Source organism: Papio anubis, chromosome 1 (genome assembly GCF_008728515.1).
Source record: "Papio anubis isolate 15944 chromosome 1, Panubis1.0, whole genome shotgun sequence".
Taxonomy (NCBI): Eukaryota; Metazoa; Chordata; class Mammalia; order Primates; family Cercopithecidae; genus Papio; species Papio anubis.
In genome coordinates this window covers 135,949,445-135,965,338 of record NC_044976.1, presented here as the reverse complement: position 1 = coordinate 135,965,338, position 15,894 = coordinate 135,949,445, and the positions used below count along the sequence as shown (strand labels likewise).

General features: G+C 49.9%; 1 protein-coding gene across 1 annotated transcript; it reads right to left on the bottom strand.

Moving 5' to 3' along the window:
• Positions 1-231: 231 nt before the first annotated feature.
• On the bottom strand, positions 232-5,432 carry LOC101011357 (left-right determination factor 2). Its single transcript, XM_003893039.5, has 4 exons — positions 4,612-5,432; positions 3,475-3,721; positions 3,089-3,328; positions 232-1,425 (listed from the first exon to the last, which is right to left on the bottom strand). Exons 1-4 carry the CDS (start codon positions 4,859-4,861, stop codon positions 1,062-1,064), a joined length of 1,101 nt encoding a protein of 366 aa, XP_003893088.1. The 5' UTR covers positions 4,862-5,432; the 3' UTR covers positions 232-1,061.
• Between the last annotated feature and the right edge of the window lie 10,462 nt (positions 5,433-15,894).

Genomic DNA, 15,894 nt, shown 5'->3' with positions numbered 1-15,894 from the left:
GCAGTGCTCGCTTTGGCAGCACATCAACTAAAGAGGAGGCATATGTGAGTGATTGTTTACTATTTTTGGAATGAGAGTTGTGTGAGAAAATAGAAATATAATAAATGAAGTCCTCATCTAACTTTAGCTATTATAGTCTTCAGTGCCCCTTAGAGGTTGGGGGTCCTTTCTTCAGATCATTATGTTGCTCTCATTCCCCATTATTGCTCCTGGAAATTACAAACAGACACAGAGTGAAACATCAATTTTTATTTCTTCTGAGTATCTACATTCAATTGCTTTGGCTAAATTAACAAAAAACACTCAAGTACATGTGGTTTCTGGTGACAAGTTCTCTAAGACAGTGTGGGAAATGACCTAAATATGCACAGGCAAGGCTCAGTCTCCAGAAGGGTGGGCAGGGGTAGGTAGGGGCTATCTGATCCCCAAGGCAATGAAGTCTTAGAGCTGAAGCCCAGCTCCTCCTTTTTAAGAGGAAATGACAACCCAAAGCCTTCTGCGTTTGTTTGAGATCCTAGCTTGTGGCCCTGTCAGATCCAGAAACCAGGCATCCTGATTCCCTGTCCACTGCCCCCAGCCTGAAGCCCTTCATCCTTCCTCTTAGCACCCTCTCAGGGGAACAGGGGCCTAGGTATGTTTACAAAAGTCCAGAATGGGTCAGTATTTGGGGGAAATAGAGATTTGAAGGTTTTAATTCCTCATATAATAGAGCAATTCAGTTCTGTCTAATCATAGGGTATTATTGTTCCAGACTCGGTTAAGAATTTGCCAGAGAACAGAAACTCCCAGCTGAAAATTTGTGCATTGCTCAGCTGTATCTTGTAATCGGCATGCCAGCATTTCCTACTAGAGCTCAGCATCTGAGCTGCATTATTTACTCATGTAAGTGCTTAGGATGGGTGATGGATAGGAAATATAGGAAATGGAAGGACACAGGGCAAAGGTCATACAGGAGCACTAAATGGGGATGGGGTAACTTGCTAAGTATAAAGTTAAGACCTACATTAAGACCACTTCTATGCACATGTTCAGTTAGAGGATTCAATGGATACACCAGGCACCTATGGCTGGAGTCTCCTTGGCACGAGTGCCCCATCCGAGGCACAGCTGCACTTCTGCACCCTCATGTTGGGCAGGCTGACCACTTGGGGCCTGGTCCTGCCTCCCTCCTTGATGCTGACGATCATGGGCAGCGAGGCAGTCTCCGAGGCGATGCACTGTCGCGGCCCCAGAAATGGCCACTTGACGGCCAGGGCCTCCGGGGGCTGCTGGCAGGTGCCCACACACTCATAAGCCAGGAAGCCCGGGGGCTCCAGCACCCAGTTATCGGCCCACTTCATCCCCTGCAGGTCAATGTACATCTCCTGGCGGCAGCAACGGGTGCCCTCGGTCACTGGTGCTTCAGGGTCACAGTCGCCCTGAGCTCTGTGTGGGCAAGGAGAGCAGGGTCAGCAGTCAGCTGGGAAGGCTGAGGTCAGAAGGCCTGGGGCACAGCTTAGTGGACACCTGGGAGGGAGATTTATGATCCAGCTCTCACTGTTTTAAAAGCTGGACATTTGTGAGAAGATGAATGAATAAACATATCTGAAACATAAATAATTAAATCAGCTACTATTAATTAAAGGTCTCCTAACAGGCCAGACACTGAACTAGGTACTTCACATGTATTATCTCAGGTGATGTCTGCATTTCATCCTCAGGTAGGTTCCAACATTATCCCCATTCCACCTGAGGCCACTGACACTCAGAGGTGTTCGGTGACGTGCCAGAGGACGTGCAGCCAGTGGAAGGCAGAGCTAGATGGAGGCCAGGCCGACTGGTTCCAAGGCCTCTTCTTCACCACTGTGCTATGCAGCCCCCATCTGCTCCAGAGAGCTAACTTGTCCATAAGGAAAGAATTCACCAAAGCAGGAGGGAAGCTCATCTCCCCTAGTAACCGCTAAAGCTAGGATTTTTCAAAAATTTAATCACGAAGAAGGATAAAGTGGAAGTAGGTGATTACAATCATGTGTATATGGAGTCAATGGCAACATAAAAATCCATTGAAAATTATCAAAGATAAATAAAATGAATAATACAATTTCTGTTTTGTTTTGTTTTTTTTTTTTTTGAGACAGGGTTTCGCTCTTGTTGCCCAGGCTGGAGTGCAATGTTGCGATCTTGGCTCACTGCACCCTCCGCCTCCCGGGTTCAAGCGATTCTTCTGCTGCAGCCTCCCAAGTAGCTGGGATTACAGGCGCGGGCCACCACGCCCAGCTAATTTTTGTATTTTTAGTAGAGACGGGGTTTCACCGTGTTGGCCAGGCTGGTCTGGAACTCCTGACCTCAGGTGATGTGCTGGCCTCAGTTCCCAAAGTGCTGGGATTATAGGCATGAGCCACCATACCTGGCCTTACAATTTTTTTTTTTTTTTGTCGTTTTTTAAAAACTTTAAAAAAAATTTTTTTTAAGGATAGGATTTCACTATATGGCCCAGGCTGGTGTCAAACTCCTGGCTTTAAGCAATCCTCCACTTCAGCCTCCCAAAGTGTTGGGATTACAGGCATGAGCCACGCGCCTGGCCTGAATAATACAATTTCTTTCTCTTTTCTTTTTTTCCTTTTTTTTTTTTTTCCCTGAGATGGAGTCTCGCTCTGTCCCCCAGGCTGGAGTGCAGTGGTGTGATCTTGGCTCACTGCAACCTCCACTTCCCGGGTTCAAGCGATTCTCCTGCCTCAGCCTCCTGAGTAGCTGGGATTAGGGGCGCACGCCACTACGCCCGGGTAATTTTTGTATTTTTGGTAGACACGGGGTTTCACCATTTGGTCAGGCTGGTCTCGAACTCCTGACCTGGTGATCCACCCACCTTGGCCTTCCAAGGTGCTAGGGTTACAGGCCTGAGCCACCACGCCTGGCCAATAAAACAATTTCTACCATTAGAAACCCTGACATGAAGTGGGCAATCGCTGGCATCCTGGGACAGTCTGCACCACGCTCCCCCCCAACCCCTCGTCCACCGCCACCATCCAGTACCCCAGACAGTCCTGGGGACGGGGGTCTGGACCACCCAGTGGTTGCTTGTCTCTGGTCTGCACAGTCCGGCACCTACCCATAGTCCCTGAGGTCCAGCGTGTGCAGTTCCAGCTGGGGCTCCCCAAGCCCGGCCGGCGCCCCCTGCGAGGCAAAGCGGACCAACTTGTGGGCGCCGGACGCCAGCGGGCCCAGGTGCTCCCTCTGCACCGACACTTGTAGCAGCAGAGGAGGCCGGGGCCGGCTTAGCTGCTGCCAGAAGTTCACGGCCTCAGTCACGTCGAAGACCTTCCAGCCGCTCTCGTGGACGGACACCAGCCTGAGACACGACACCGAGACCCAGCGCCGCGTGAGGGCGGGGACTGGGACGAGCCCCAAGGGCCCCGCCCCGCCCCCCGCGTCCCCGCCCCCAAGCCAGGCCGAGCAGCCCCCTCCCCCTGCCCTGCGCGCCCGCGCGACCCCCACCTGGAGTCGATGAGAGAAGTGCGGTTGGAGCCGTCGTCGCGGACGCGCAGCCACTCGACGGTCACCCGGGCCCGGGCGCTGCGCGGGGACAGCCGCCCATGCCTGTGCAGCGCGGCCTTGGGGACCGGCTCCTGGAAGAGCCGCAGTACGGCCTGCACCAGCTCGCTGTTGGGCGGCAGCCGCTGCTCCATGCCGAACACCAGCAGGTGGGTGCTGGCCTCCGACGCCAGGAACCTGCCGGCCATCTCTGGGGACAAGAGCAGGGTCAGCAGGGCCTCCCCGGACTCCAGGGGATCTCTGAGGATGGCAGGGACACTGAGCTGGCAGCCAGGCCAGGAGACATCGTCCCTGTTCTATCTCTGGGGCAAGCCCAGTTTAAAAATCTCCCTTGGATCTGGGCCTTGTTTAGTAACAGTTTACATCCAGCAGGCAGGGGCGACTGTGGGACCCCGGGCTAGCAAGTTTGCCTCAGCTGAGATGCTAGGAGCAGAATCCTCACCCAGGTGCCCGGCCTTGGGTCTAGCTCTGGGCACTGAGGAGCTAGGGAGGCGAGAGGCTTCGGGAGGATTCAGGCCCAGCTGCACCCCTGACAGCCAGGTATAACCCAGGTAGTCTACTTAGGTATTTTTCAGTTATCCAAACATGCTTCTATCCACAAGAACTCACTTGGATGTTCACAGTGCTGGAAGATGGCTAAGACATAGTCATACCCCTGTTCCAGATGAGCACATGGTGGAGAGAGGATATTAAAGCCATTTACTCAAGGTTAGGTTCAGACCAGAGTGGCAGTGTGAAAACAGACCCCGGGAGTACAGCTGCACCAAGTTCCTTGAGGCACACACTCACCCGCTCCCCCAGCTCTACTTTTTCTCCTCTACCCTCCCCTTCTCTGATGCCTTGGTTTTTCCAACAGGTCTAGCCTGATGCACCTCCCCTGGGCTAGAGGGGGGCCCTCAGTGCACAGCTGGAGACCCTGGGCCCAGGCCTGGCCCCTCCTCACTGCTCCTTGGACCCTGGCCCTCACACAGCCTCCCACAGAGTCCTAAAAGGCCAGGAGCCCTTTGACACCACCAGAGTGGGCACAACCGGCCTGTCCCTGACCATGGGACCGGGGGCAGCAGGGAGGGAGGGCCTCACCTCGGAAGCTGTGGCTGAACCTCTTCCCGCGGGAGCGGTCCCCATGGCTGCGCCGCAGCAGGGCCACATACTGGGCCCTCACGTGGGCGGGGATGACCAGCTCCTCCATGTTGACCCTGTCAGGTACAGGCACCTCGCTGAGCTGCAGCTGCTGCAGCAGGCTGCCCAGGAGCTGCTCCCCAGTCATGGCCACCCCCGGGCCGGCCAGGGGCAGCACCCAGAGTGCCCATAAGAGCCACAGGAGCCGCATGGTGCTGCTCTGGAGGAGCAGGAGGCAGAGTGGAGCTGTCCTCTAAGGAGACTGAAGGAGGGTCTTAGGCAGCTGGGCGTGCTGAGAGCCAGGCTGGGCCAGCTTTATAGCTGGCCCTGGGCTGGCCTGGGGTGAAGAGAAAAGGGAGGGAGGGAGGGAAGGAGGTCACACCCCTGGGACCTCCTGGGAGCTCACAGCCAGACAGGTCCCTGAGCCTGGAGGAGGGGGCTGTCTCGAAAGAACAGGGCTGTCTGGATGCCACCCAGGTCTGGGGCCTGTGATTGTGCTGTCAGCAGCGTGACAATATTTTTAGTGCTTGTTTAATTTTCCTGGCCTTACCCCAGCCCCGTTCTATGAAAAAGTTAGTCTATTCTGTGTAAAAGAAAGTCCTGCTAGCCAGCTGCTTAAAACTCTTGAAGTCTCTTCTGGAGGCTGGGCTGGGTCCAGGTTTGCAAATCATAAAGGAAGGGCGGGAAGGATTCTGCCTTCCTGCTGGTGTGGACCACGTTCACAGAAGCCCCTTGGTCATCTCTCTCCAACCCACACTCCTTGCACACCCCCTGCCTCTCCCCGCACCAGGGGTCCCTCAGGGTTGTCTCACCATCCCTGCCCTCCCCGCATGACAGAGGATGCTAGACACTGTCAGGACACAAATCTGGCAGCGCTACTGTTTTTGGGAGTCCCAGGAACAGCAATTTCAGCAAGTGCCTTTGCAGTCACATGACCACAGCACAGGAGTCCCCCCTTCAGACAGCAGAATTATTCTGGGGTGTGCTCTCCCCAGTGAGCTGGCTGGCCGGTTCGTGCCACCAGCACTCAGCTGGAGCCCAGGGCTTTTAGTAGTGTGTGTGTTGGGGGAGTGTTTAGCATCAGAGAAGGGGGAGGGATAAGAATAACACTGATAATAATCATAATGGACACAGACGAGGGACAGGAACCTAGAAAGCAGAGGCCAGAGCTGCCCAGAGGCATGGCCTGTTCAAAGCCATAGGTACTGGTGGCAGATTGAGGTGGGATCCCCCCTGTGTCTCCTCAGACACACATTTTAGACTGGCTGCGTTCACATATGAGACCTACCACCTGCCAACGGTTTGACCTGCTAGCAAGTTAGTTAATTTCTCAGTGCCTCAGTTTCCTCATCTACAGAAAGAGGGTGATGATCATGAGGTCTTCCTCATAGGGTTAGTGTGAAGATTAAATGCATTAGTACATGCAGGATGTTTCACTAGACACTAACACCAGTGTCTAGTGACAGGTAAACACTCTGTAAGGGTTTGCCGTCATTATTATCTGCCTAAATTCTGCAATCACAGGGTCGTGGCTTTTTTTTTTTTTTTTTTTGAGACGAAGCCTCGCTCTGTCACCCCGGCTAGAGTGCAGTGGCGTGATCTAGGCTCGCTGCAACCTCTGCCTCCTGGGTTCAAGTGATTCTCCTGCCTCAGCCTCCCAAGTAGCTGGGACTACAGGTGCATGCCACGCCTGGCTAATTTTTTGTATTTTTAGTAAAGATTGGGTTTCACCATGTTAGCCAGAATGGTCTCAATCTCCTGACCTGGTGACCTGCCTGCCTTGGCCTCCCAAAGTGCTGGGATTACAGGCATGAACCACCGTGCCCGGCCAGGTCGTGGCTTTTTATAAAACTATCAACAATAATAATAGCACACGTTTCCTGAGTGCTTACCATGTGCCAGTTATTGTTCTAAGCTCTGAATGTGTATTCACACAGCCCTTAGGAGGCAGGTGTCAGTTTCAGGTGCCTCTTGCAGATGCAACATCAGAGTACTGCCTGGGGAAGTGACCTGCTCCCAAACCTCAATGAAGGGCTTGGGAGCTAAATGGAGTGTCTGTCTCTGTAGGCATCTCCTCCTGGCACTGGCATAGGGGATTTGAGGATGTGCAGGGGGAAGCTCTTCCCAAAACTCCACAGCCTCACTTGCCCATGTTCTGTTGCATGCAAGGTGAGTAAGGATGCTGAAGGAGGACCAGGACCCTGGGCCGAGGGGGCTGGCGGGCAAGGGGCATCCCCCTTCACCTTCTAAGTGGGGGCACTCTGGCCCCTTTGTGGGAATGCTGTGTCACTGATAGGTCTCTCCATGTCATCCCCCTGCTTCTGTCCTCAAACATTTCAGGCAGAGGAAGAGGGAATCTTCTGTTGCTCGAAGCTGGAATTTCTTTTGGATGAAAGCCCAGGGACTTCATGCCACCATATATATATACATATACATATGCATTTGCTTATGTATATGTATATGGAAGTCTCATATTTGAACCCAGCCAGTCTAAAATGTGTGTTTGAGGAGGCGGCGAGGGGGGGCTCCCACCTCAATCTGCCCCCAGTACCTGTGGCTTTGGACAGGCCATGCCTCTAGGCAGCTCTGGCCTCTGCTTTCTAGGTTTCTGTCTCTTGTTCTGTGTCTGGAAATGACCTGGGCTCCAGCTGAGAGCTGGTGGCATGAGCCAGTCCACCAGCTAACTGGGGAGAGCACACCGCAGAACTATTCTACTGTCTGAAGGGGCTTTTAGTAGTGTGTGTGTTGGGGGAGTGTTTAGCATCAGAGAAGGGGGAGGGATAAGAATAACACGGATAATAATCATAATGGGCTGAGTGTGGTGTGACTCACGCCTGTAATCTCAGCACTCTGGGAGGCCAAGGCAGGAGGATCACTGGAGGCCAGGAGTTCGAGACCAGCCTGGATAACATAGCAAGACCCCATCTCTACAGATAAGCATAAATAATAACCACAATGGCTAATAGTGCTTGTGGGCCATGCACTATTCTGAATGTTTTATATTTATTGTTAACTCTTTATTCTCACCATAACTTGAGGAGGAAGTTGCCCTTATTATTTCCATTTTGTAGATGAAGAAACTGAGCATAAAACTGTTGTCTGACTAGCCCAAGGTCATACAGATAGTAGGTGCTAGAGCTCAGGGTATCTGAAGAGAAGGAACAGGGATTTGGTCACATGTGTCCAAAAGCCAAGGTAAGAGGAAATACAGAAATCCTAACAGCTGACCCCAGGGTGGGAAAAGGAGACCCTTGGGGTCATAGAATCATGCATGACCTCAGCTGCTTCTCTGTTTCCCTTTCCTTTTCTCTCCCATCTGTATTTCCATGGAATTTGTGTAATTCACAAGGTGGAATTCAAATCCCATCTTGGCACTCATCTCCCATGGTTGGAACATCCCGTGAAATATAAATTCCCACCACTGTTTCCGGTCCAAACAGGACCTCCTGTTCTCTCTGTGACAAGCGTAGCTTTCTTCAAAAGAGAAGCTGTTGCCTTCCTTTGCAAGTGATTAACAGGGGAAGGACTTACTTGGTGCAAACATTTGGGTCTTAAGTCAGGCCAAAAGGTGCAGAAGTGTCACATTTACAGGCAAGCCAGGACCTGTGGGCCTCAGTCTCTGGAAGCTGTTCTGGGCTGGTGTTTCATAAATATGCAATAGTCCACTACCCTTGCCGCTGGGCGACAGGAAGCCCTGTGGCTTATCACTAGTGCCAAGGATATAACACCCAGGCTGTCCTTGCATGCCACTACCCCCTCCCCAAAAACCCAACATGTAGACCCACTGGGAGCTCCCTGAGGCTGGATGCTCACAATGAGACCTCGCAGGCCCCCGTTCTGGTTCAGCAGGGACCTGCTGTTCCAGGGCTGAGGGAGGCCAGGCCCCTGGTGCTGCTGCTTCTCTGACATGCAGATGCCCATGCGAGGTTCTCTTCCAGCTAGGAAACACCATAGGGCTGAGAACCTCTGGAATTCCCCGGGGGTTCAGGAGCTCCTTCTATACCTGGGGTAACAGACCAGCTAAATGGAAACCTCATTTCCAGAGAAGATAGTAAAGTGGAGGGACCCCCCCCCACACACACCTTCTTGATTCCCTGCCTCCTCCAGATGTCTCGCTGATATTTCTGCATCGGCCTCTCAGCACAGGACCCTCAACGGGAAGTGAAACTACACAGTCAATATCCAGCCTTTCTAAAAGGACCGATCCTGCCTGCAGGGATGGGTGTTTGGGACGTAGTGCTCAGGGTGGCCCTGGGGGCTGCTGGTAGCCTAGGCAAGTGGTCCACGATTGGGAAACTGAGATCCCTTCCTGATGTTGGGGACCTCCCTTAGGTGGAGGAGCCTGGGAACATTTAGCACCAATGAGGGGTTTGTCCAGCCAGGCGACTTACCCTCTTTATTTCACCTGCTGGTTTATAGAATCAGAGAGAGCTTAGTGCTGAAATTGGCTCTCCAGGTCATGCTCCTGCCCCCGTGTTTTAGAAACAAGAAAACTGAGGCTTAGAGAGATGATAACTTCCCCAAACACACACAGTCGATGATCGATGATCAATACCCCCATAAAGTCAGGTCTTCCCAGTCCCAGACCAAACTTCTTTCCACGCCCTCAAACTATTTCCAGTGCCCAGTCCTGCCCTGACCCCCTGAAGCCAGTAGGGTCATCTGTCAGCCCCAGGCAAGCTGGGGACTCAGTCAACCTAGGGTCGTGGCTGGGTAGGGGGCAGGGAGGCGTGAGAAGCAGACAAACAGACAAAGGCCAAATCCCCCAGACTCCTGAGGCCCAAGATACAGGCCTGGGTCCTAAATGTGGATTCCCAGCAACCTGAAGAGTTTTGTTAGGGAAATAAAATAATTGGGCAATTAGCTAGCGGCCAAAAGAAGAGCTCAAATGTGGATTAGGAAACTTTTTACAATGGGCTGATTAGTCGTCAGGAGGGAGGGCAGCCACCCTTTGTCATGCAGCGGAAGGAGCTGGGACTCTGAGGGTCTGAGTGGAGAGTCTGGCTGTGGGGTCAGGTCAGGCTTGAAAAATTGTAAAACAGCCTCTTCTGTCCTCGTGGGAGGGAAGGTGTTTGGAGAACAGGGAATACTACTAAACCAAGCTGTCTCAATCAAAGATTACAGAAGTGGAAAAAATGCAGACTGTTTGTGAACCTGTATTGTTAGGGGTTTTAAGATGTTGTGATGACTTTTTTTTTTTTTTTTTTTTTTTTTTTTGGGAGATGTTATGTTGCGGATGCTCTCGGTGTAATTGTGAGGATGTGGGTGCTTTGCACTGCCAGCTGTTTTGTTGGTGTACATATCTGTTAGGACTGAGACACTTAGGACCAAAGTCTTCTCCAACCCAGATGACCTTCAGATAAGCCAAACTTCTCTGCTTGCTCTGACCTCTCTGGACCACTCCTGTCTCCCTAACATGGTGTTATCCGGCCCAGCCGTCCCACCTGCCCTGCTTGGCCATCATGGAGCCACGAGGCAAGCTGCCCCTGAGCTTTCCTCACCTCCTCTCAGCCCCAGACAGCTTTTCCACAACCCACTGCTCCAGCACCTCCCACCTTCCACCAGGTCTGGGATTGTTCATGGGGGAGTTTCTGGGGGTAGTGTTTTCTGTCCGGAATCACCTGAGAAACCTGTGTAAATACAGATTCCTGGACCCCAACTCAGGCCTCCTGAATGGACTTTGCTGTTCCCCTGTGCCCTGATTTCACCTGGGGACACATCTTCAACCACCTCCCTTCCCTCGGATACACAGTTCTCCTGACCTCACAGGATTCCCTCGGCCTTTCTTTAGGATCACCCTGTTCTAGATGGAAAATGTTAAAGACTTTGCTGGGGGCAGTGTCCAGGAATCTGAGTGTTCTATGCACATTAAGATTCTATGCGCATTAGGTTTGAGAAGCAGGGGAGGGTGAGGATAGGTTGGGGCCAATAGAAGGCAAAGAGGCTGCCGGAGAATTCAGGTGAGAAGAACCCCATCATTCCATTAAACTTATAACCTGGCCCTTCTGGATGATTCCTCCACGTCCTGATTGCCAGTGATGAGAGAAAAGAACACAAATGGGAAAAAACTAGAAAAACATTTTTTCTTCAGGTATTTTCTGGACTTTCTTAGAAAATTTGAGAGTAAGAACAGGTGAACAGAGAGGTTTCTTTTCTCTCTCTCTAAATACCCTGAACATAATCATGTTATATGCAAATTCAACATTAAAACATTTATTGATTCATTTATTTCTTTGAGACAGAGTCTCACTCTGTTGCCCAGGCAGGAGTGCAGTGGTGCGATCTCAGCTCACTGCAACTTCCACCTCCCGGGTTCAAGTGATTCTCCTGCCTCAGCCTCCCAAGTAGCTGGGACTACAGGAGCCCACAAATATGCCAGCTAATTTTTGTATTTTTAGTAGAAGTGAGGTTTCATCATGTTGGCCAGGCTGGTCTCCAACTCCTGACCTCAAATGATCCACCCACCCTGGCCTCCCAAAATGCTGGGATTAGAGGCATGAGCCACCGCACTTGGCCTCAGCATCATAACGTTTAATACTCCAAAGTTAACAGTTTGTAGGTCAATAGATCTATCAAACTGTAATTATTTCCATTTTCCTCTAAATTTTTGTTTCTTCTCCACCCCCCCGCCTCCCTCTCCTGCGAAAAACCCTTTTGAGTCTTTCCCCACAGCTTCAATACTTCTGGAAATTTCTCCTACAAAACCCCCGACATAGGAGGCAGAAGACCAAGGTGCTGATTCTGACCCGTGCCTGCCTGGGAACACTTAGCCTGCCATTTCCATGCCCATGCAGAGCAGTTCCTATCTTGCCCCGATCAGAAGCCACTACCATGACTCCCCACATCACAGACAGAAGTTTCTCCTCCTTAGTTTACCTGGAAGCTCTTCTCCAGGTCCCACCCTGGCTTTCCAACCCCCACGTCCTGCCCGTGCCACTGCCCTCCGCCCCCAGCATTCTGGGGCCCTGAATGGTCATCTCTTTGCTCATTCTTTTTCCCATGCCTGCATGCCCTTCATCTCTTCTTTACCTTTGAAATCACGGCTCATCTGGCAAGCGTCGGCACAACACTCATTTTCTTCATGAAAATCCTCCTGTCATGTTCTGACCACTCCGGCCTCTCGCTGCCTTGCTCATCGCTGTGTCCTCCGGGTGCACCTTGGTCCCTCATGAACACAGTGGACTGACACCTTCTCCTGGCATCGTGGAGAGATGTGCCCAGGTGCTCCCACACAGCACGGGCTCAGCAAAGGGATTCCCTCTTGCTCCATCCTGTAATTAAGATGAGCACAGTGCCTAGAAAATAATTGGTGCTCAAATGCTATTTGCTGAAAGAAAGAAAAAGAGAGAGAGAATAGATGGATTATACCTTTTTTTGCTAAGAAATTTAAAATGGAAAATGTGAGACATGAGATTTTAGTCCACATTAAGGCCAGTATTCTTTAAGGAAACTGGTAACCAACAAACACAACTTTAAAGTTGAAAAAACAGACTGGGTGTGATCGCTCAATGCCTGTAATCCCAGACCTTTGGGAGACTGAGTCTGGAGGATTGCTTGAGTCCAGGAGTTTGAGACCAGCCTGGGCAACATACTGAGACCCCATCTCTACAAAAAAAATTAAAAATTAGCCATGTGTAGTGGCATGCACCTGTGGTCCCAGCAACTCAGGAGGCTGAGGCAGAAGGATGCTTTGAGCCCAGGAGGCAGAGATTGCAGTGAGCCAAGATCGTACCACTGCACTCCAGGCTGGATGACAGAGTGAGACCCTGTCTCAAAAAAAAAAAAAAAAAAAAGAAAAGAAAAAAGAAAAAAAAATACAGTGAAGATGGTGAGAAGTGTCTCTCCTATTCTGACACCCAACCCCTGGTCAGCTTCCCCAAAGCAGCACTGTATCTTGTATGCACTTCCAGGACAGTCTAAGCTTGCCAAAGCCCAGGTGTGTGATAACACTGTGTATGCAGTAACATTGTTCCCCTATGCCCTGCTTTCATCTGGGGACACATCTTCAACCACCTCCCTTCCCTCGGAGATACAGTTCTCCTGACCTCACAGGATTCCCTTGGCCTTTCTTTAGGATCACCCTCTTCTAGATGGAAAATATTAAAGACTCGGATGGTATCATGTCTTCTAGGCTGTGGGTAGTGAGTCCATGAAGCAGAGGGAGTGTTCTCACCAACCCAGGGAAGAGGATCCGTGGGGGCTGTGGTATTGATAATGAGGGTCGTTACCCTGTTCCCTAATCTCCAGAGTGTGGCTGATAAGCAGGGAGGGAGGATTTGCACATTCTGACAGATAATTGGAAAGGTGGGTCAAGTAAACAAAATTCAGAATAATGAATATGGAGTCATTTGGGAATCCCTGGGATAAGCCCTGTCACGCTGGGGCAGATCCTTTTCTTGGAACCTTCAGCTTTTTATCAACAGCTAAGCCCTGCAGCTGTCATGGAGAGGAAACGAGCTTTTGCCATCCACACTGGTGAGAAGCTACTGGCGTGTTTGACCCCCTTCCTGCACGTTCATTAGGGAATGTGACACTCCAGCCACCAAGCGACCCTGACACCTCCTAGAAACACTTTTTGCTTCCTCTGCAATGCAACCCTAAGCTATCCCTTCAGCATTTGGCCTGCCTCTTGGTTTTGGAGCCCTGAGAGGTTCCTGGTGGGAGCTGATGAGTTTTCCAAAGAACCTTTTGGGTGGGTAGGGGTGTGTGAGTGTGTGTGTGTGTGTGTGTGTGTTTGTGTGTGTGTGCATGTGGTGTATGTAATTAAAGACATGTCTTGGTACAAAATCAAATAGCACAGAAGGGTCTCCAGTGAAAAGCAGTAAGCACTAACCTCCACTCCACCTTTCCCCACTCCAACAGTCAGTTCTGAGGGTTTACCTCCAAAACAATCAACACAGTACTTCTGCCTCTTTTTTTCTTCGCTTTCTTTTCTTTTCTTTTCTTTTCTTTTTTTTTTTTTTTTTTTTTTTTTGAGATGGAATCTCACTCTGTCGCCCAGGCTGGAGTGCAGTGGCACGATCTCAGCTCACTGCAACCTCCCCCTCCTGGGTTCAAGTGATTCTCCTGCCTCAGCCTTCCGAGTAGCTGGGACTACACGCATGTGTCACCACGCCCGGCTAATTTTTTGTATTTTTAGTAGAGATGGTTTTTCACCATGTTGGCCAGGATGGTCTCGAACTCCTGGTCTCAGGTGATCCACCCACCTCGGCCTCCCAAAGTGTTGGGATTACAGGCGTGAGCCCCTGCGTGTGGCACTTTTTATTTGTATTTATTATTATTATTATTATTATTATTATTTTGAGACTGAGTCTTGCTCTGTTGCCCAGGTTGGAGTGCAATGGTGCAAATTTAAACAATACACTAAAGCCTCTATTTCCTGCTCCCCAAGCTTTAGGGAATGTCTCAGTGTTTCACCAGGTAAAGCCAGACAATGAGATACCCCTCATCTACCACCTCTACCAGCTACATCCTTACCTATGCATGCTCAGGTCTGACAACCTTTACATTCTGTTCAGTCCTTTGTTTACAAATTGATTTTAAATGCTGAAAACACCAATTAATAACATTATTATATAATTTTTACATTAAGCAAATAAATTTCACTGAAGAAGATGTAAACAATCCTGATAAGGCCGGGCATGGTGGCTCATACCTGTAATCCCAGCACTTTGGGAGGCCGAGGTGGGTGGATCACCTGAGGTCAGGAGTTAGGGTCCAGCCTGGCCAACGTGGTGAAACCCCGTTTTTACTAAAAATACAAGAATTAGCTGGATGTGGTGGTGCATGCCTGTAATCCCAGCTACTCGGGAGGCTGAAAGGAGGTGGAGGTTGCAGTGAGCCAAGATCATGCCACTTGTACTCCAGCCTGGGAGACTCTGTCTCCATAATTGAATAAATAAATATATAAATAAAAATAAACAATCCTGATAAAACAAAAACTTCCATATTCTAATATGCCTTCATCTTCCCTGCCTCCCTGCAAACTCTTTTTTTTACATTTTTTTCTTCCTTTTTTTTTTTTTTAGAGATAGGGTCTCGCTCTATCACCCAGGATGGAGTGCAGTGGTGTCATCACAGCTCACTGCAACCTCAAACTCCTGAGCTCAAGCAAACTTCCCACCTCAGCTTCCTGAGTAGCTGGGACAACAGGTGTCCACCACCACACCTTGCTAATTTATTTTTGTAGAGATGTAGTCTCTCCATGTTGCCCAGGCTGGTCTCAAACTCCTGGGCTCAAGTGATCCTCCTGTCTCTGCCTCCCAAAGTGCTAAGATTATAGGTGTGAGCCATCATGCCTAGCCTCTGAAAACTCTTGCAGGGTAATTAATCATTGCCATCATTCTGGTATGTATCCTTTGAGACATTTTTTCTATTAATTTATACTTATGTATACATATAAAATATATATTTTGCATTCTTTTCTCTTTCACATAATTGGGATCAAACTGCACATAACTCCATGCAACTTGCTTTTCTCACTTAACAGATGTCTTAGAGATATTTCCATGATGGCCCACCAAGTTCTATTACATTCTTTTCACTGCTGAATAGTATGTCAAAGTGTAGAAGCATTCCTTTGGCTTGAGCCCAGGAGTTCAAGACCAGCCTGGGAAACACAGTGAGACTCTGCTTAAATTGTTTTAAAAATTAGAAGACTTCCTCGATGGACTTTTAGATTTTTTCCATGTTACAAACAATTCTGCAATGAAAATTCTCAAGCATTCCTCTTTGTGCACCTGTGGGTGGGTATTTCTCTAAGTTAGATAATGAGAACTAGGGAGAAGGATGTACATATTTTACAGTGTTATCAGATTCTGACAAATTGCCCTCCAAGAAGTTTCCACCAATATATAGACCCATTCATTTGTATGAGAGAGCCTATCTCTGCATGTCCTTACCCTATTTTTTTTTTTTTTTTTTTTTGACAGGATCTTACTCTGTCACCAGGCTGGAGTGCCATAGCATGAACATGGCTCACTGCAGCCTTAACTTCCTGGGCTCAAGTGACCCTCCCACCACAGCCTCCTGAGTAACTGGGAGTATAGGTGTGCACCACCATGCCCAGCTAATTGTTTTTATTTTTAGTACAGTCTTGCTATGTTGCCCAGACTGGTCTTGAACTCCTGAGCTCAAGTAATCTCTCCCGCCTGGGCATCCCAGAGTGCTGGGATTACAGACTTGAGCTACCTTGCCTGACCCTCACCCTATCATAATTAAGCTCTACAGACTTGCTAATCTAGT

Excerpts from the sequence above, each read along its gene's own strand:
- LOC101011357 (XM_003893039.5), bottom strand. The coding sequence starts at position 4,861 with ATGCGGCTCCTGTGGCTCTTATGGGCACTCTGGGTGCTGCCCCTGGCC. Across the intron at positions 3,722-4,611 it reads GTTCAGCCACAGCTTCCGAG|AGATGGCCGGCAGGTTCCTG; the intron begins GTGAGGCCCTCC and ends TCTTGTCCCCAG. Across the intron at positions 1,426-3,088 it reads CTGGACCTCAGGGACTATGG|AGCTCAGGGCGACTGTGACC; the intron begins GTAGGTGCCGGA and ends TTGCCCACACAG.